We start from the raw sequence: 20,615 nt of genomic DNA, 5'->3' as shown, positions 1-20,615 counted from the left end.
CCACTTCAGCATCAGCAGTCTGTCCCTGCAGGGAGCTGAGCGGCCACACGTGCGGTTTCACTGCTGGCTGGCAGGGAAGAAAACAGCTCCCGGGTCTCTCCGTGCTGGTGAGGTGTGTGCAGGGATTCCAGCAGTACGGCGGGAGCAGAGGCGAGCGCGATCGACACTGTCCTCTGTTTCTCTCTGCACCTCAGTATCTCCGAGTGTGAAGTCACACTGACTCTGTCCTGCAGATGCTGCGAGGTGTCAGTGCAATAATGCTTGTTTCGAGGCTTTTTTGGTGATTTCATAGATGAAGGGCAACATGTTTTTTATTATTTCTTGTTTACTTTTCACATATCTGCATCCCAGCAAGGCCCCTTCTCCTTCCAACACTCCTGCAAGGTATTTACTGTTACCTGAGCCATTTATCCAACACAAGTTAGTTGTGTGCTCTTCATTGCTTCCCAGAATGGGAAGCTTGGCTTGCTACACCCAACCCATGGTTAGAATAAGCACGTTGCCTTCTCTAGCATCCTGACATGCACTGTCAAAAAAACAATTTTCTAAATTAGGCTACCACCGTCTTTCTTCATTAGGTATGTTAGAAGAAGAGAAAACTACTTCTGGATGCCTCTGGATGGAAACAAGTGGCTGAATGTGTTTCAAAATGGCCTGTAATACTCAGGGCGGGAGACAGGTCTCCCATAGCTGAGCTGGTGGGAACCTGTCTCCCATTTATCCTTGCTAGAAAGTTCATAACGGGCCAGAATTAATATTTACCACTATTTTACCTGCGTAGCTCTTGTTTTATTTTTGTTAAAGCCACTGAGCAGGTAATAAAACAACGTAATAATTAACCAATAATAATTGAAGTGTGTTGTATGAAAACCAAACCAAATGCTAACGAGCCAAACAAAAGAAAAGCACGCATGGTACAGCCCTGTTTATAGTGCTGTCTGCTGGAATCATTATACACGTTGATATAATAATACTGAGCACTTAATTACCACATCATTTTTAAAGTGCTGTATAAACATCAACCAAACCTCTGAGGCAGGGAGGTATTATTATCTCCATTTTAAAGAGGGGAAATTCTGACAAAGCGAGGTTAGTTGGTAATTTAGTGTCATGAAGCCAGGCAGCTGGCGGGGAAGGAGGTGGAGATTGCAGCTTTACTGCTGGTCTGCCACGATTTTGGAGACAGAAAACCACCTGAGATGGCTTTTTGTGACACTCATGGTGCTGCCATTCGGGGAGGGTAGATACTCCCTCTGACGCCTCTCTCTGCTTAGAAAGTATGCAGATTGGTGTAATTAGCACCCACATAATTATCCCTTTTCCAGGTAGGCGTGCAGTTGGTGCATTTTGCAACGTTACTAAACAATATTAAAGCGAATCTCTCAGATGAGGGCTCATGAAGGGCTGGGAGGCAGCTACTGTAGGCTTGTGTGTCCGCTCCCCCTCCTCCCTGTATCGATCCGAGCAGTGGTTCTGAGAATGGCTTTCCCTGCAAAGCCCTTAATATTCTGTGTGGTGGTAACATGACTTCATCCGAGGAGAATCCCACAGGCGCATCAGCGTGATCTGCTCTGTCATGTTTCTGTGACCCAATTTTCCCCGTTCTTTGTCTCAGACCTTCCCTGACCCCAAGCCTATTATCTCTTCCAATAATTCACCCGGGCCATTATTAATGGTGCATTAACTTTGGCTGCGCTTTCAGCAAAGATGTTTTTCTTGTGCTCATTCATTCGCTCAACTCACTTAAACAGTGAGATCATTATTCTGGGGACGTCACACAAACACAAAAACCTCTCCCTCGCTGACACCTACAGCCCAGCAGCACTTTGCCGGAGGGGCGGCCATCCACATACAACGCTGAAACGCCCAGGAGGGGCTGTCCAAGGGAGCCAAGTTGCCACACACACACTCAGTCGCCCGGGGCTGGGTTTGCCTCCCCTGCTCACACGCCGAGACGATCCGGGGATGCTCGGAAGTCTACAGAGTCCGGGGGAGCTCTGACGTGAGGGAAATCACTGCAGGAAAGCTGGGAAGCAAAGCACGAGCCCATCTTAGTTGTTTTAAAATAAACCTGATGCTTGCCACCACAGTCGTCGTATGCCAAAACATGTCCCTTTGAAATGTGTGCTGTGGATGAGTAAAATTGGGACTTTAAACAGCAAAACAAGAAAATGAATGCTGCCTACAATTTGTTTCTCACTTAATGCTTTGGGCTTCTCTGGGCGATGGCTGAGTGAAGGACACTTCGTTTTTTTTGTATCTTTAACCTTGTCCTTGAGAAGAGAGTGAGATTTGGACATCCAGGAGAAAATGTTGGCAGTGAGAAGGGCCTTTTCTCTGGTAATGAGGAAAATTACCAAATGCCTCCTCTCATGTCTTAGAGGTTTCCATGTAGTGTCTAGTGCAGGCAGCAGTTATTTTCCTATTATCCTTTTCAAACAAGCTGGACCTGGCAAAAAAAAAAAAAACGACAGAAGCTGTTACAAGCTGCTGTGTCGCACCAAGCAGCGTCCCACCACCCCCCAGCAAGAGAGAAGTGGCCTGGGGGTGCTGCTGCCATGAAAGCACTCGTGGACACTCACCAGCACCTTCTGGGACATCCCCTTCCCTTTTTTTTTCTGTGTCAGCTGCTTGTGCACAGCTGCTAATGACACCATGGTGACAGGAGTGTGAGCTCTGTTGTCTGGAGAAGTTTTCCTCCCACTAATCCAAATCACCCCAGCACCCCGGGACCCCAAAGCCTTTTAGAGATAAAGTTGCAGTTTCTGCCTACTGTATTAGAAGTTCGCTGGGAAACCTGCTCTTGTTCGACTGCGTAGGCTTGGTCAAGTTGTTTTACGTTACCCTGTTCTCATGTCAAAAAAAGGGCTGTGCTTCAACCGCCCTTGCGAGGGGGATTGGGATTAGGTGATCTCTGAGGTCCCTACCAACCCAATCCATTCTACGTTTACTTCTTAGGAGAGGTGAAGCTTCATTAGATTTTGCAAGGTAGCTTGTGATCCCTTTGTGAAAGCTGTGTTCCATGCACCACTGAAACCATGCAAGATCAAGCCAAAAGGGATCTCAAGAAGTCAGTATTTGTTTTTCCTCTTCCATAAAATGTTTTCTTGTTACAGGTGGTTTTGCAAATCTGTTGAGAAAAACACAACAGGTACCGAATTATCCAGACAGCAATCTTTTAATTTTTTTCCTTGACAAATGACTTCCCCTGTTGCTTGCAAAATGTGAGCCCACTCACAGCCTGAACTGCTTGTTCCCACAGAAGACTGTTGGACAGCCATATAGGAAAACCTCATTTTTTTAGTCCGCCTGGTGGCCTGCACAGCTCGCGTGTGCTTGGGATAAAGCGATGGGAGCCCAGTACGTACCGGATGGTACAGAGGGTGTGGGGGGGGCTTCGCAGGGCATTTCCCCAGCCAGTCTTTCTGCAACACCCCAGTTGCAAGTGGGAACAGGAGATGTCCTTCAAGTGCTTTCCCAAGGGCTTTCCAAAATGTTTATGTCAAAGCGAACTGCAAATGAAACCTGATTCAGAGACGCAGGGTCTGATTTCTTTTCTTCTGCTGCTTTGTATTTTTTTTGTAGTGATCATGGGTGTAGGCTGAAGTATTTGGAATAGAAAATCTTATTTGACCCTTCCTAATTCTCCATTTTGGGCTCAAAAAGAGGTGCTTCTGTGAGTGATGTCAAAACAACTCCTTTGCTTGCTGTACAAACCCCATAGGTGCAGTCTGTGTTTCTCTTGAAGTGCAGGTTTATCTGCGGAGATAATCAAAAGCCTGCATTATCCTCAAAAAATGCCTGTTTCTGATGCCTCCCTCCCTGATTCCTGGGATTTTCGGCAAAGGGACATCCCCTTTAAACCCGCGTTTCTGCTTCATATCTTTTCTCTTTGAAGCCAGAGGGTTGGCTGGCCTTTGAATAGACAAGGATGAGAATACAGCAGTGGGAGGTCCGTGCCTTGCTCATAAACCTTGGCCAGAAAATCAGCTCTGACAAGTGGGGACAGGTAGCAGCGTCTTTCCCCTTATCAGACGGCGCGGCGGAGCAGACGCATTCCTGCACGAGCAGCGGCCGGGTGGAAGGTGGGGCCTCCGGCTGCGCCTCGCTGCTCTGCCGCCGTGCTTCGCCCCGGGAGCTGCGTTTCACCGGCTGGATGAAGTTATTTCTGTATGAAACACCCAATTTTCCCATCGCCCCTGCCCCTTGGGTGCTGCTTTGATTTGTTCTTTGGTTTTCTCTTCTTCCACAGGAGCCGGAGAAAATGTTTATCTGTTGTTCCAGTGCTAGGGGACTTTTGGAGGTGCCAGGTAGTGGCTTTGCGCCCCAGCGTATCCTCCCGCATGGTTCAGTGTGGGCCAACTTTTTCCTGGGAGGAAGCTTTCCCCAGGCTCCTGCTAAAACTTTCCTCCCTCTGTGTAAAACAATCATCATTAGCACTAATTGGGCAGATTTGGGGTTAAATCTGCAGATTGCCTGGGTTTGGTAAATCCTCTGCCACCACAAAGCAGATAATGCTAAACAAAAGATTGCCTTGATTAGATTAAAGTTGGCAAATTCATTACCCTAATCATCATATTGCCCTTCCCGTGGCTATTCAGGAATACATCACCTTGACTTACTTGAAGTAATTGAATATAATTGTCTTTTTAACTCGTATGTGTAAAACATCCATCTTTGTTAACGGCAAGTGTTGCTGTCCTGCTGCCAGCTCACCGTCCTTTTCAGGAGGGGTGGGAACAAGAAGCAGAGCCAGGTTGACGTTTATGAATTGGTAGCCGATTGCCTATAAAACCATTCATTATTTCTGACCAAGTACCTGGAAAAGAATAAAAAGGAACAGCACCAGCCACTGGAGCCCGCAGGTTTGGCTGGTGCTCCGAGGCAGGGGAGCAGGGGGAAGCCCTGAAGTGGGATCTAGCGAAGGGATGTCACCAAAAACAGCTCTTCCCCTTGCCCTCAGCAGCAGAAAAGCACAGAACACGTGGCAGGGTTGGAAATGAGAGCAGCAGAACATAACAGGCACTGAAGGCAGAGGCATTGCTGACCCTCCCTTGGCCCAAATAGGTTGAAATGCTAAAAACAAAGGAACGGTGCCAGCGGGAGGGAGGAAGCTCATGGAAATTTTTCTCCCATTAATAATCAGAGGTGCAAGGAGTGAGAAATTCTCTTCAGATGTCATTTTTATAAGAACAAATACCTAGGAAAGGAAGCTAGGCAGAAAACAACTCATGTTTTCTTTTTCCCAGCTCTCCTGAGTGACAGGGAAAGACTACCTTAGCACAAAAATTTCCAATATTACATCAGCAATCAATCATTTAGAAATGCAGAGTTATAAAATAAAACTGGCCTGGGTTTTAAGTGATTCAGATTGGCCTGTTATTCTCACTGGTTTATTAGTGGATTAAACTGGTTCAGGGAACGGGCCCAAGGGTTAGGACACGACTCTTCATATTATTAAAACACTACCATAATGACCAGCACAATTTCAGCCCGTGTCAGCTCACACTTTCCTGTGGTTTGGGGGTTAACCCAGTCCTGGACCTGCCCATTACACACAGAGCAGCCATGCTCTTTGGGGAGTCAGTAAAACTTCACCTATAGCGATGCCACCAGCTGGGCCATAACAATTGGCCCTAGTCCCTGCTCCTTTGGGTTTAGCTGCATGGCATAAATATGGGGTGAGCGTTGTAGGAAGCCCAGCCTAGGGCTCAGGCTGGAAGAGATGTTTGTGTTGTCTGGCATTGGATGTCTGTGCAGGGACAGTGGATTTTGTGACCGTGCTTGGTATGTGATGATGCAAAACCTCCTTGCCCCACTCTCTCGCGTCCCCACAGCTGCAGTGGGTTGTGGCTGTAGCTGTGGCCAGGGGCCAGCAATGTCCCCAGGGAGGAGGACTGCAGCTTTTGGTGTCTGCCAGCCCTGGCAGTGGTTTGGGCCAAGCATGGTTTGGGGAGACCGGAGGCTGTATGGTGCTGCGTGAGCTGGGAATGGGATGTGACGGCTGAACTCTGCTGCATTTCTGACCTGGAAAAACACTGGCTGCCTCTTAAAATGAAGACTCCTTACAAGTGTCCTTGTGTAACAGATCTTCCTTACCCAGGACAGTTAAAGGGTGAATCTTCCTCCCGCCAAAGCAGATCCTAAAGGATGCAAGTTTATTCTCTCCCTAAGCTGCTTTTGGAGAGGCGGGGAGGGGAGCAGAAGGGGGAAGGCGGTTAACAGTTACCCTACTGTGTCCTGACATTAGACGAGCTGCAAAAATGCTCCCAGTGTATCAGGTAGTGCGCAGTGCCAGCCCTTCGCTGGAGCACGGAGAGCAAGTCTGCTGCGGAACCTTAAATACTTTCCACTCCGACTACCCTAGCTTAACGCCTTTCAGCAGAGTTGGCAGAAGGGTTGTTTTTGTGTAGTCTCTCACCTCTCCCGGCAGTCCTGCTGACGCGCCTGTGCCGCGCTGTGCTCGGGGATTGTACGTTGCAATGGGAGTAGCAGCCTCAGATCCTCTTGCTGATATGCTGTGGAAGACGTATACGGGGATTTCAAGCTGGCTTTGCGCGACGGACCTGAAAGAAGCACAGCCTCGCCGAACGGAGTCAGCGTAGCTCTGCTGCAGCTGCAGCCGCAGATGCGAAAGGCTAAATTTTAAGTCTTTCATAGAAAAAGAGTTTTGGCGTTTACTGGAGTTTGCTGAGCATCAGCGAGAGACTTGGCCCAAGCCTTGACACTTTGGTTTTGGATGGTGCTTCCTCAGTCTACAGAGAGATGCTACCTGTCGCAGAGGCAAGTCACAATGAAATACTGAGCGCAGGCTGGGTTTTGAAATGCTCACTTAGGAGATTGATTTTGTTTTGCCTTTAGTCTCCAGTTCAACAGAAAGGCCAAGAAGCCAGAGAGGGAACGGGAAGACCTGCGACAATATTAAGTAATCTTTAACGAAGGACTTCTGACTATTCGTAAGGGCAGAGCAAGACCAGCCTTTTATCTTTAAGCTGATCACTGGCACAAATCTAGAAAGCGGCATCGTTACAGATGCGATGAGCCCTATCAGAAGGCGATTGTACAGTGTCGTTATCAAGGCTTTGCTAATTGTATTTCTTTAACTTCTGTAATTTTAGCAAAGAAGGCCCAGGCAGCCAGGCTGCTTTGTTGGGGTGGTGTGGAGAAATAACCTGATGAATTTTCAAGCAGCTTGACTCACTCAAATATTCTTGCCGTTAACTTTTGGGGTCAATAATAAATATTAAAACCTGTAGATTTAGTAAGTCAATGTAGGTGTTCTCTGCCTTTTGAGACCACTTTATCTTTCCATCAAAGATGAAACAAGCTTCTCAAATGAATAAAAAATAGGGCCTCAAGTGACTACAAGTGAGAGCAATTTGGGCTCCCTTCTCAGAACCTGGCAGTAGGCACTTTCGAGCCTCTTCTGACTGCCTAGACGGTCTGCATTAGTGCTGCTCTCGCTGTTACATTTTTAGATAATATTTCCAACCTGTGTGTACAGATGTTCAGGAAAGGTGTTTGCTGCCACTTCAGGCATGAGGGACGACGCAGGTCTGGATCCCGCCAGGCTCTGTTGAGTCTGATTTGCGTTGCAAGTCTACTTTTCCTTGGTGCTTCCTATAATCTCCTCAAGTTCAAAGAGCGCTTAGCTGCTTGTCTTTGTCAAAAACCCTGTTGGAGATCTTTTATGTCGAAGATGTAGGATTTCTCCGCATGACTTTGATTATTTATTCATTCCACTTCTCTGGTGTATGATAGCGCTGATATCATGAAGACCCCTTGTCTTGCACTGCTCTTGCTCTGAAATTCATGGAGATTTAGTGCCTTTGAAATTGTTTTAAAAGGAAAGGAAAAGTTTTTGAAGTCCCTTTTTTTCTTCTTCTTCTATTCCCCTCAACAGTGCCGCAGCACATTTTTCCGGCCTTCCACGCTCCTTTGCCAATTGACATGCGCCACCAGGAAGGACGATACCATTACGAACCTCACTCTATCCACGCTATCCACGGGTAAGTCTTTCACGTCTGCTCCCATGCCTCGCTAAAATGTTGGCCACCCGCAATGCGATAAATCCTGCAGCTAAGGTCCTGGGGACTCACTGTCCTCCTGGCAGTCTGGCCATGCTGGCCACCCCCTGCTCTGCTGTCCCCGTCCGGTGGCAGGACTGACCTGTCTGGCAAGAGTGCTCTATAGCTCAGTTAAACCTATGGAACTGTCATATAGCAGCAGGATGGGAGTGCAGGGCTTCTCTGTCTTTATCGGGCTGAGGTCCTGGCGACAGGCTTGACTTGCGTTTTTGAGCCCACAATGCTTCCCACATCACCCCGTGCCTGGGCCATTTCTGGCACCGTCTTGGAGAAGACCCAGTGCTGCTCCCTCTGTTTGGAGACCTCACGTATTCTTCCTCCCTGCCCACCAGTTGCAGGGATGGGGGGAAGGGCTGTCAGGGATACTGTAATTCACTTTTATTTTACTGGACAGGCTGGAAGGTGTGTTCTAAAATGCAGTAAAGAGACAGGTCCTCAAGCAGATGTCTATGTCTGCTTTGGAAGGGCAAGACCCCAGGTTTCGGTGGTGACCTGCTCGTGAGAGCCTCCCCTCCCCAGGGCAGCTGATGGCCAGCGAGCACAGGTGCCAGTCAGGGGCTGTACCCTGAGAGGGGGGATTGTCATTAGTGTCCTCATCCAGGCCATGACAGCTCAATAGTCCTTGACATCTTGGAGGACGTGTTTACAGAGAGATCTGAGTTCGCCTCCTTTAAGCTTTGACCAGGGCAGGGAAAAACGAGCCAGCAGAGATGTGGGCAGGGGTGGTAGTGACTGTGTGGCCAGAAGGGTTTCTCCTCTTCCCTGAAACACACCATCCCTGTTGGAGATGAGGAGCAGCCTGATGGGGTTGGTGGTCCTGCAGCCACCCTGAAATCTCTCAACCCACCGCTGTAACACAGGGCTCAGCCATCAAATGAGGGACAGATCCCAGGGCACTCAACGTAGTTTCCAACCCATAAGGGCTGGAAACGTTTTTCGGGAAGAGCAAGGGAAGAACAAATAGGGATCGCTCATCACTTAAACTCTCATTTGATCCATGTGTTGACTCCAGAACCCTGCTGCGGCCTCCCTGTCTGTCCAGGGTCAGCGCTCACCCACTTTTGCAGGGGCTATTTGTAGAGCTGTGCTTTTTCTGGGTAGGTGTGAGAGGGGGAACAGCCCCCGGGAGGCAAGTAGTGTAGACAGCGGCAGCCAGGAGATCTGTGGAGTCCCACAGCTACCAGGGCTTTATTCTGTTTCCAAAAAGCTGCGGGAAAAAATGATAGGGCATTCCCCTGGATCCTAACAGAAGACAAGTCGTTGTCTTTTTGGCTGGCAGTCAGTTTGAATGGAAGTTTAAAGGGGCAGAGCAGTTCCTTCCATGCTGCTTGCAAAGAGGAAAAGACAGAGCACTAACATGGGAATTGGGGGCGGCTAAGGGGGGGGGGCTGAATGAAATGGTTCTCATCTTGCGTGCAAGTACATGCAAAAATTGTAGAAAAAAGAAAGACAGATTAATAAAAAAACATATTGAGAGATAGTTAATAAGCCAGAGCTCTGGCTAAGAAAGCACATAATAACTTCCGAAAGGAGCAATATTCAAAACAGTGGTCAGAAAAGAGGAAGGCTGATGCTCAGATGTTGGGCACCAGACTATTTGTATGGCCCACTCTGTGCTCCCCTTCATTCCTTGCAGGCAGGATAGGGTGCACTGCCTTTGCAGCAGCTTCTTCACTGGCGTTATGGAACAGGGTCTTCTGCAGAATGCAATCAACAGGTCGCCAGCTGGTGTCATGTACCTGCGAATCATAACACCCAGTGATGAGAGCCAGTCTTTTATCATATTGGGGTTGTGCAACTGATCAAGCCTGGCCAAGTGTATAGTGCTGGAAGATCAAATTTCAGTTCATCTGCACCAATATTAATAATCCACTGCCTTAGCAGTGAACACATTTGTCTGTCAGGGGACCAAGAGTGTCCTGCTGAGTATTTGGGTAGAGTTGTTGGTGAGTACCTATTGCCTTTCTTCTTTTGGATCCTTCACCTTCCTAGCAGCACCTCTCACAAAAATGATTTTTGAGGTACTGGAGAGAAAACTTGGTTGTTGGTCTCAGAAGAGGAAACATAGTTTTCTTTGAAACTTTTAATACGATCAGTGGGCTTTGCACTCCAGGTTTCCTCTGTGGCTGGTGAAGCACCAAAGCTGAGCAGCCAACTGCTTCTTGTCTGGGGGTGTTTTTAGTGTCAAGGGAATGCCACTTCTGTTCTATTCTTTTGCAAGTGCCCTGGGCTACAGCACAACCACATTGTGAAAATTCTCACCAGAAGTGGAGTTAATGTCTAGACCATTTATTCACTTTCAGTTTTATCTGCGAACATCTTAATCTCATCTCCTGCCCTTTCCTTCTCTAGTTTTTGTTCTGCTTCTCTTTTGTCTTCCTTTTCTCCAGTCTCTACTCTGGAGATTACAGCATAGTGCTCACCCTTCGCTGGAACATGTCCAATGTGAAATCATGCAGAACACGGTGGTGGAGCTGGGCTAGAGCAGGCGTAGAGGTTGCGGCTCTCTTGTTCAATAAGCTGGATAGAATCCACTGGTGTGGTCAAGCCTCTAGAAATTTGAACTCCATCCTAGCGGTGCAGAAATCCATCCTCCTGTTTAAAGTAAAGAACTCCAAAAAAAAAAAAAAAAACCGCGCATGCACATTTTCACTCTAGAAAATTATGATAAATATTTGCAAGAAAAATTTTGTCACTGAGTTTTGGCTTTATGATTAATGTGATTTGTGCCTGACAGAGAGCCCCCAATTCATCAAGCCTCTATTCTAGCTGTCTGCTGTCTTGCTGGTACCAAATTTATCTAATTACATGAACATTGCACAGCAAATAAAGTGTAGTCTAATTTGTTGCTAACTATGGGGACTCATTATCTGCCTGCTGCATTATGTCAAAGGTTTGTTTCCTGATTGCTCGATGTGACATAGGAGTGCATTCCCCTTCACCACTGCTTGCATTTGGCCTAGTGAGAATATACGTTATTTTATCCTAACTGGAAGGAACTCATCTGCAAGGCTTTCTTGAGCAGGACCGCCTGTGGGACCCTTTTCTGGAGAAAATGGTTAGAAATATGGAAAACTCGAGTCATAAAAGATACACAGGCCAAAGCAGGGGCCTGAAAGATTTGCTGCATTTCTGCTCACTTTTTTCAGTCTTTATCTCTCAGTCATTTCCTTGTTAAACAGCATGACAAATAATTTTGAGGACCTGAGTCTTCCAAATCACTGAGCATTTATTGCATACTTCCAGAAGCGGGTCATGCTGGTTTTGCCTTGAAATATACTTCTAGAGATTTTTTTTCAGGGTAAAATAGTGTTTCTTCAGTCTTTAGGACAATTCACTTTTCTGTACAAGCTTCATTGGTTTTACTTATTTCATGATAAAAAAGTTCACTTTCATGGTAAGAAGTTTCACTCTTTCCTTTTTTGACATCTTTTTTTTGGATTTAAGAACAATTTGGCAGAATCATGGTGCATGCTTAGCTAGTCTAGAAAAATAAAGTGTCTCGTTCTGACGATGCTTGAGCTTTCTGTAGTGCAAACCAACAGCAATATTGTGGATTCAGGGCATCATCCTGTATTCTGATGCTTTTGAGCTTGTGGTTATATGGAGGATGGGGGAAAGGCAGGATTGGAGCCCAGTGGACACTGCGAAAGGATGTAGTGCAGAAGGGAGTAAACCTGAATATGGAATGAAAACTCTTCCATTACTGCAGAGTTAGAGCAGAATGAATAAAGCAAACTGTATTGGCACTTCTAAATTTTATGAGGTACCCATTGCACAAAGCAACATTTTTTAATATTTAAGTTGCAAAATACAGCACTCATAAGCTAAGAAATGACAGAAAAATAAATTTGCAAATTCTGACTCATTTTGTATGGCATTGCGATGATGGATTGAATTACACAGCCGCATACCGTTTTTCCCTGGGATCCTCGCCTCTTCCGCAGCACGGGATGGACAAGGCTCTGTGGAAGAGCAATAGTAGGTGTTATACGTGTTTCCTGCATGCAGCTTTTACTGATTTGTCAGAGTATCACTCTGCACCGTTGGTTGTAGGCAGAACACAGATCAGCGTTAATGAAGTGAAAGTCGTCAGCCAGGGTGTTTCAGCAAGGTCAAAGCTGAACCAAGCAAATTCAGTTCAGAAGGCAGAACAGGTCCTTTGCTAACAAAGGGGATATTTCATATTTTAGTGAGCTTCTTCACAACAGCTTACTCTACTGGGGCCCCATCTCTGCAATAACTCCCTCTGCTTAAAACCAAGGGGACTCTTAGTGCCAGCTTTGCAAGATCAAGCGCTTGACTACAGAGGAAAGCTGCTGGCAGAGACGGCAGGTGATTACTGATAGCTCCCTTCCACTCCCCACTTCTAGGTGTGCTTAGCTACCCTCAACTTTTTTTTTTTCAAAGCACAACAAAAATAACTAAAAACTCCTTAGCTCAGCTTAAAAATCCCTGCCAATGCAAGAGCCTTCAGGGCTAACCCTTGTAAACAGCATGCCTAGGCTTGACTCAGCAAGAAGCTTTTTAACAGTAGCTCCTAAACTGTGGTTAAAACCCATCAGGCATTACACAGTGTAACAAACAAAAGCAGCCTTGTTTTTCTACTGACATCCTGGTGGTGTTTCAGGATGCAGTTCTGACATTATTTATTAACAAAATATTGTTGTTGCTTTTCTGTCCACAAATAAAAATAGCAAAAAAAGCCCTGAGCTGATCGTCACAAATTCTGTGGCTTTTGTGAGGACCGAATAGTCCCAAAGACCTAAACATATAGGAGACTCTAGCTCCATTATAATGAGGAGTTGTCCTTAATTTCCCTTTGGTCGGGATTTTATCTGGTTTAATCCTGGATCTTCCTCCATTTCCCTGAGATCTTAATATATTACAGATTTTCCCTGATACTCAGCCTACACATTTTTTCTTTATCTGATCCTATTACCCCTCCTTGCTAAAGTTTGTTTTCATTTTACTATGTTAAAAATTACATTATACCTTTTCAGGACCAGTTCCAATGCTCCTGAGATGTTTAGCCAGGGTAATTCTCAGGCAGGCAAGGTGACTGTTCAACTTTTCGTCATAAAAAGACTATGTCTCAAATGTTTACAGATTTGTCAATTTTAATGTCAAACCCAAGATTTTCCTTTTTGGATATCTGTTTCAGGCTGGTTTTCCCTTTCCTTTGTTGTTTTTGTGAGATTCAGCCAAGGGAGGCCAAGTGGGGTTAAGGGAAAATATGTAGTTTAGCCATACAAAAAATAATCATAATCATCTTTTAACTGTGCTTTGACAAATACCAGTGTCTTGCTTTAGAGCTGCAATTTGCTGTTGTCACAGATGTGTCTTTTGCTATTCCTGTTTTTAAAAAACACAGGCAAAAAACCCCTCAATTTTGTAGGATAGAAATCCTTTGAAAAATCTCACTTCCAGCACGCTCGGCGAAGGGATGCCAGAGTTTTGCAGCGAAATTTTCCGAGCAACCCCCGGCCCTGACCTCGCTCCAGCTGAGCCCTGCCAGGTCTCCCCTGCCAGTGCTCCCCGCTTTGTGCCGGGGCCTCTCGGTCATCCCCTCCGCCCAGGGGAATTCACGACTGCAGCCGATGGCGGAGGGGAGCCGGCTGCATCGCACGCTCGTGGAGTCGCCTTTGTGCATTATTGGACGTGCGTAAAGTGCCTTTGGTTAACCTCCGCGGGACTCGGCTCCCACGAGGCTGCAGCTTTGATCCCATCCGGCGGTTTAGGATGGGACCCCAGGTAATGGTCGCTTCTGCAGCAAGAACACTGCTTGGTTGAGCCACAGAACGTACACTCCAATAAAACCTGTGTGTTTTCATATTTGCTTTGCTACCAGAGTAGAAAATCTTTGGCAGGTCGTGATTGATGGTACTGTGCTGCTTTGGAGATGGAGCGAGCTCCCTCCGGAGTCAAAGCAAACAGCTGCTCAGAGAGGCCTTCTTATGTGTTTTGCAAAGTTTTACGACTTTCACCAAATAGATACATTGCTCATTTGGGAAACAGGTTTGGGGGCTCCCACATCCAATTTATTCTATCCCCTTCTTTCCCACATGCTTCTTTTATTTAGTTAAGAAAATAAGAATGTGTGAGTATGGGATGGTTTGCAGAGGCTGGTCCCCTCCGTAAGGCTGGTTCAAACCTCTCCCTGGTCTGTAACTAGCAGGAGTGTGTTGCTTTTAGGTGGCTCTTTGGTAACCTACAGAAGGTGATTTGAGGAACTATCCATACCGATCCCACAGTAAAACTACCAGAATTAATACTTGATGGCACTTGATCTGTCTCCAGGAGACCACAGATTAAATATTGAACTGCTGCTATCCTGGTTTGGGAGATCGAAAAATTACTTTAATTCATCTGTTCCTTAGTTTTCCCATCTCTAAAATGCCGTTACTATAATATTCACCCTTCTGACGTCTTGAGAGCTAAGAAAAGTCAGCTGTTCTGTCCCCAGAAGGGACTCGTGGCATGTTTTCAGGCATCAGGAAAGAAGTACACAGTGCTACCTACCTGTGCAGAAGCAGAGAAGGTACACATTTAACACCTTCTGACCTCAGTGGGAGGACAGGCTGATCAGGTCTTCTGAAAATGGGGCAGACATAATCCAAAACATTCATCAAGGCTAGAATGTTTGTGTAGGTTATTCCAATCTGATAAAATATTCTGCAGAAAAAAACCCCAACCAACCAAACACAAAACCCCACAGCTTTCTCTTTTGAATCTTGTTAACAATTTTCAAGCGTTTTCCATTATGAGAGAGATTTGCACATCTGTGCTGTTCCTCAGATTGAGGAGACAGCTTCATTGTGTGTGTTTAGTTAAATAGCCCCCAGAACACTTTGAAAAACTCACACCTGAAGTGCAGAGGCACCTGGAGGTACATGGTTTCAGGTTCACTGAACTATGCAGTCGGACACAGATCGAACTCAGAAATATTTGGTTTGGATCTACAGCTGCTGAATGCTGGCGGCATCGCAGTGGAGTGAGGGGCCTCGGTGAGCTCAGATGGAGTCATGCCCATTAGCACTCAGTGAAGATCTGGGCCACCGAGCTGCTGGTGCTGTGACACCACAACTTACTGAATGAAAAACTGCAGCTGTAATTTAGCCTAATCACCGCCGAAAGTGTAAAAACAGCTAGGAGGTTTTAGTATTGAGAACAAGAGCCTGATCTCTGAGGTCTTTTATGTAAACCTCTGGCATGTGTTCGTTTAATATGATGTCACTCTGTAATCCACCATTGCTTTTAAATGTCATTCTCAGAGCTTCATGTCAGCAAGTCTTAAGTGATAATCCCTTTGCTTACCTCACTTTATAGTAGATTAAAAGTGACTTCATGCTTCCACCTTATCTGCCGTTAAGCTTGTGCTTTAGAAAAAATTTATTTGAACTCTATTCTCCTGCTGCTTTCTAACAAATTTCTAAACAGAGAGTGCGGGTCCTTCAGAAGCTCTCTCAATGGCATTGCCCATTCTCCACTGCTTTCAGCATCCTGTGAAAATGGATAAATGTTCAGTGCCAATCTCCTGCCCTTTCAAACTCCAGTGTTACAAATTTGTGTTTCCCAAGTTTTCTCTTGGCTAAATGTGGAGCACCGCCTCTCCTGGCCTCTCCTTTTCCTTAATCCTAAATAAGTCACCTCTCTAGATGGCGTTTCACCTCTCACCAGCTTCTTACAGTCATGAGGACAAGAGGCAATGCCCTGTTGCAGTGTTTCACTCCTGTGTAGCCCTTTCTCCTGTACAGCACAGGGGTATGTACGTTCCCCCTTTCTGGTCTTGTACCTCCTGGTTAAACTTTTAGTCTATCCTGTGGCAAATAATTTATCAGTATAAAAAGCTTTCCATGCAGTCCACTTTCCTAGTCCACCCTCTTTTTTTTCTCCCCCTGAATTTCAGCCTTCTGCTCCTAGCACACCTCCTTGTGTAACACGTCCCTGCAGATACTTGCTGCATGTTGTCATATCCTTCCTCCCCGCTCTAATGAACTGGCCAGGCTGCAGCCTGCAGCATGTACTCAAATATCAATCTGCTCAGCCTCCTCATTTTCACTGTGTTTCTCTGAAATTCTTCCAGTGTGTGCGGAGATAAATGGACAAAACCCATCCATCCCTTCAGCTTGTGAAATGAAGCCTGTGGCACATCACTTTTCAGGTGCTGGTTAATCTGGGTTCCCAGCTACCAGTGGCCGTGGGAAGCAAATAATACAAGGTGCTGACAGATAGAAACTAATGGCAGGAATGCTGGCTTGTGATACTGGAAGAAAAATGTAGGATTTTTAATGTCCATACAGAGCGGAAATTTTAAAATCTCATCCAAAAGTTCCCCCCACGCAATAGAGAGCAAAGAAGTCAATTTACCCTGGAAGGATGAAGGACTGAGTCAACTCTGCTGGGATTAGAACATGTGGTTCGAGGGATCCTAGGTATTTCGGATCTGAATCTCAGACCACCCAGATGGCTGGGGGGAAAGGGCAAAAAAATAATACTGATAAAAAAAGGACCCTGTTTGGCAGAACTGTAGATCTGGATACCCTGCCTGCAGCTAACGCTGTGCACAAGTACCTGCACAGACCAAAGGACAGAGCTGGGTGCTGTCACTCGGGCAAATCTCAGACCTGCAGAGTGGTCCTGCGGAAATACACGTGTTTCAGTGAGCTTTTTACATCCTTGGCTTTGATGCTAAACCACGTATGTATGCTTTTCTTCTGTGTGTGAGACCATTTTGAGAATTTGTGATTTTTACACAATTTTCTGCCTTGAAGGCTTTTCATGCCTGTTCCTCTATGGTTCACCGTTGATATTAAATAGACAACTAACAGAGCTAAAATTTAGACCATTACTCAAGGGTCAAATTTTAAAAAGTGCCTGTATGATTTCAGATCATAAATCCCACTGTATTGGTTCTAGCTAAAAACATTATTTTGAAAGTGGGTGTTGTGGGTTTCACATTAATGTTGATCCTTAGGGCCGGCTTGTCAAGAGTTTGTAATGCAAGAAACAGTGGGTTTTTCACACACGCTGGATCCCAGTTAGTGTCTAACTCCCCCAACCTTCATTGAAACTCAGGACCCCAAAGCCAGCCCTGCTAAAGGAGTTCTGTACCTAAAAATTCAGCAAATAGCTGGAATGGAGTTAAGAAACACAAACATATTAATGAGGTGGCTTGTGCTTGCTTGGAGTCCAACATACACATCCAGGTCACGCAGCTCCTGTAGGACCGACGAGGATGTTTTGTGCCCTGCCTCCTCTCTGTTGTAGGAGCATGCACACGGCACATCTCGTGGGAGGTTATGCTAGGGAAAAATCACGTTCAAGGTTTAGTTTTTATCAGTTGGCCAGACTCCACTTCAAGAGCAAGTTTACTGCGTTCTCTGTGTTCACTTTATCAGCATGTATGGGGCTGGGTTTTGACATAACTGATCATGGTAGCTGATAGTGGAACCAGGAGATTGTAAGCCTTCTGATGATTTTTTATTAAGCTGAAGCTTGTGGGGGGATGACACACTTTGCAGCATGGCAGGAGCTTGGGAGGTAGGAACCATGCTTCTCCTCCCCTTGGCCAGCAGAAGGACCTGTACCATGGTCTCCGCGCTGCTGAGCACCGGCTATTAGATTAAATGTGAGAGGTCCACCACCACCTCCTGCCTTTCTACAAGTGCAGTGGTGCGTCAGTGTTCTTTTCATGCAGGTGGAGCCTCCTTCACAGCAGAGGTATTTCTTCCTGCTGTAACTTATTTTATCTCTCTCTTATGCCTCTCCCTACCCTGCACGCACCCACCCAAGTCACTTACAACAGCACATGGGTGCAGTCAGGCATGCCTGAGAAAATACATTAGGGCTGTATAAAATGCAGTCACATTGAGCTTTTTGAGTTTAAGTGTCTCGAAGAAATAAATGTGTGTTCCTAAATACTGTAAGGGCTTTTGAAATATTTTACTTTCAGTCTTGTAAAAGCATACTGGAGAAGAATTTGTCTGATTCCTCCTCTTACCCCTTCATGGCAGTCTTTCCTGACATGCTTCTGGGGCTACTTACATTGCTTTTGATTTGCAAATCAGCTGCAGGACATGTTACCTGGAGATTAAATGCTTCATCTGAAAGCCTCTTAAGATCCCACAGAGTAACCACACATCCCAAATTACCACTGGTAGAGGAAAGACTACCAGAGTGTGGTTAATATGTTAAAAATAGGGAAGTTTCAAGCTTACAGCTGCATTAGGGCAAGGTTCTTACATGCATATTCTTGTTTGAGACTATTTGTTTTCACTCTGAGATAAAACACTTGATTCCATGCGCTGTCTTTCAGCCCATTTCACTCAAGTGCAGTATGATATTTTACGAGAGGAAACTGCAGTGTAGATGACACAAAGCGGGGTGTAGAGACATAGGGTGGTGAAGGATTTAATGCATTCAGTCATCAAATCAGTAAATGAAAGGAAGATCATTTTAATGGGGATCAGCAAAGAAGGAGAAGAGAGGTTTGTAGAAGAGATTTGAAAAGAAATGATGAGCTGATGAGGCAGAGCGACGTACAGAAAGTGATCTAGGCTACAGAACTGGTTTTAAGTCTCTCCTTGTTCAGGAAAACAACTAAGTATATGCTTAATTAGAAATACCTGCTTAGGTCTGTTGAATTCAGAGGAACATAAATGTGTGTTCACATACTGTGCTGGAGAGAGGTGTTCTTCTGAAGATGCCATAAAACAGAAATGCTTACTAAATCCCACTTGTGTATTCCTGCTGTAATAATAGTTTGTATTAGACATTTTTCATGTGACAGTATGGTCTTGGCAGTTGACTTCAGACGTGTTAGAGTAGTGGAGAATTTGTTGGAATTTTCCTGAAGGAATTTAATTCAGTAAAGTTCTTTAGATGATTTTGGCAAAGTAGGAATCAAAGCCTAATGAGGAGGGTCTACAGCTCAGTGGTTACTGCCACATAACATTGATGTGATTCTAGCATCATCACAGAGATCCTGGGCATCACAGAGATCCTGGGGCTGATGTTAAACAGATCAAGTTGGAGGAGCTTAGTCGCAACAATAGCATGTGGACAAAATGTCTTGGTCTTTGCTTACTTCCCAGGAACAGCAAATTTTCAAGGAATGAACAGTGTTTGAGGTCTTGCTTCAAGTAACTGCTCACCACTCAGGTCAGACAGTGTGGTGGTCCTGCTTGTTTGAAAAGATCCTCGAGGAGTCAACAATGTTTTCTTTTCCTTGGAAGGAACCATAAAGAGAATTTTGCTGCCTTTTTACCCTGTTTAAGAGGCACCCATTTTGTGACAGCACCTTGGTATGAGAGTTAGCATACGGTAGGGACTAGGTCAGGGTGCATAACTCTATTATCTGTAGACCAGTGGGAAGGATTTTTCAGTCGGTTCCCAGGGGAGAAATCATATAAAAGTTATTTCTAACTTTTTCCCTTTCTTCCTAGTCCTCCAGCTGAACTGTTTCTCTGAAAGATGTAATGCCAAGAACTGATGAAAAGCGAGGTGTCTGCAAAGTTTTATCTAGTATATTTGAACTCTTAAATAGTTATCACCTGTTTGTATATTACCAGTAGAAGTCTCTAAAGAAAGAAACGATCATAGTGAAATCATCAGCAGACCCCAAACCACTTTATTCACTTAAAAAAATAGAAGACTTCCAAACTCCACATCGATTTCCAGCTCCTTTTAAAAAAGAAATCATACACGCACACATAACCAAAACAATTTTCAGGTTAGGTGAGGAAAGTTCAAACCCTCCCTCAGGGCACTCAACAATGAGATGGCCAGAATGCAGAGGCTAAAATGGAATTGAGCTAGGTTAGACATTTTACAACCCCTGTCTTTTTAAGGGTCCCACAGGACCTTAACCGAGGACATATGCACTGGACTTCTGGGCTTTAGTGGATGGGAATGACAGCTGCTCCTTACTCCTCACCAGGGCATCACCACGTGGCGTTGCCTAATGAGTCAGAGGGAAAGGCACTCTTCCACCAACACCACTTCCTCCATGTCCTGGGATTTTCTTTGCAAGTCATCTATTCAAGGCTTGGCTAGGTCTTGACCTCTCTTGGCATGTGAGATCTAAACCGGGTATGACTCCTGACTTTCCTAAACCAGGTCTGGTTTGAATCCTGTCAGTGCCGAGACAAGTGTTACTGCAGGAATAAGAAACTCTTCAAAGAGTAGTTTGTTTGTTTGTTTGTTTGTTTAAGAGATGGCAAATGTCAAGAAGGAAGGAGCACTGTGAGCTGTAGCTTCTTTCCCTTCAGGTCCCGATGCGCTGATGGACCTCAGGATCCTATCAGCCTGGTTTCACCACGCTTGATCTCTGCAGAGCACGGTTTGCATTTCTGGTGAATTACTTGACAGTTTCTCATAAGGATAGATGATGAGCAGAGACCTGGGCTTGGTTTGCACACAGACATTTCATGGCTTCACGTATGCCACACTGGTGCAGCATTTTGGGTGACTGACCTTCTGCAGGGTGACTGAGTGAGTAAATGACACAAACTGAGTGACAGAAAA

At 45.5% G+C, this 20,615-nt stretch overlaps 1 protein-coding gene across 1 annotated transcript in view; it reads left to right on the top strand.

Moving 5' to 3' along the window:
* Positions 1–20,615, top strand: part of GLI2 (GLI family zinc finger 2) — a 202,086-nt gene that overhangs the window by 123,206 nt on the left and 58,265 nt on the right. Inside the window, exon 3 of the mRNA XM_075430849.1 lies at positions 7,904–8,009. Within this exon, the coding sequence (XP_075286964.1) occupies positions 7,904–8,009 (106 nt within the window). The remainder of the gene's footprint in view (positions 1–7,903; positions 8,010–20,615) is intronic.

This window comes from Opisthocomus hoazin, chromosome 9 (genome assembly GCF_030867145.1).
Source record: "Opisthocomus hoazin isolate bOpiHoa1 chromosome 9, bOpiHoa1.hap1, whole genome shotgun sequence".
Lineage (NCBI taxonomy): Eukaryota > Metazoa > Chordata > Aves > Opisthocomiformes > Opisthocomidae > Opisthocomus > Opisthocomus hoazin.
The sequence above is the reverse complement of the archived record's forward strand: the minus strand, read 5'-3'. Positions and strand labels throughout refer to the sequence as shown.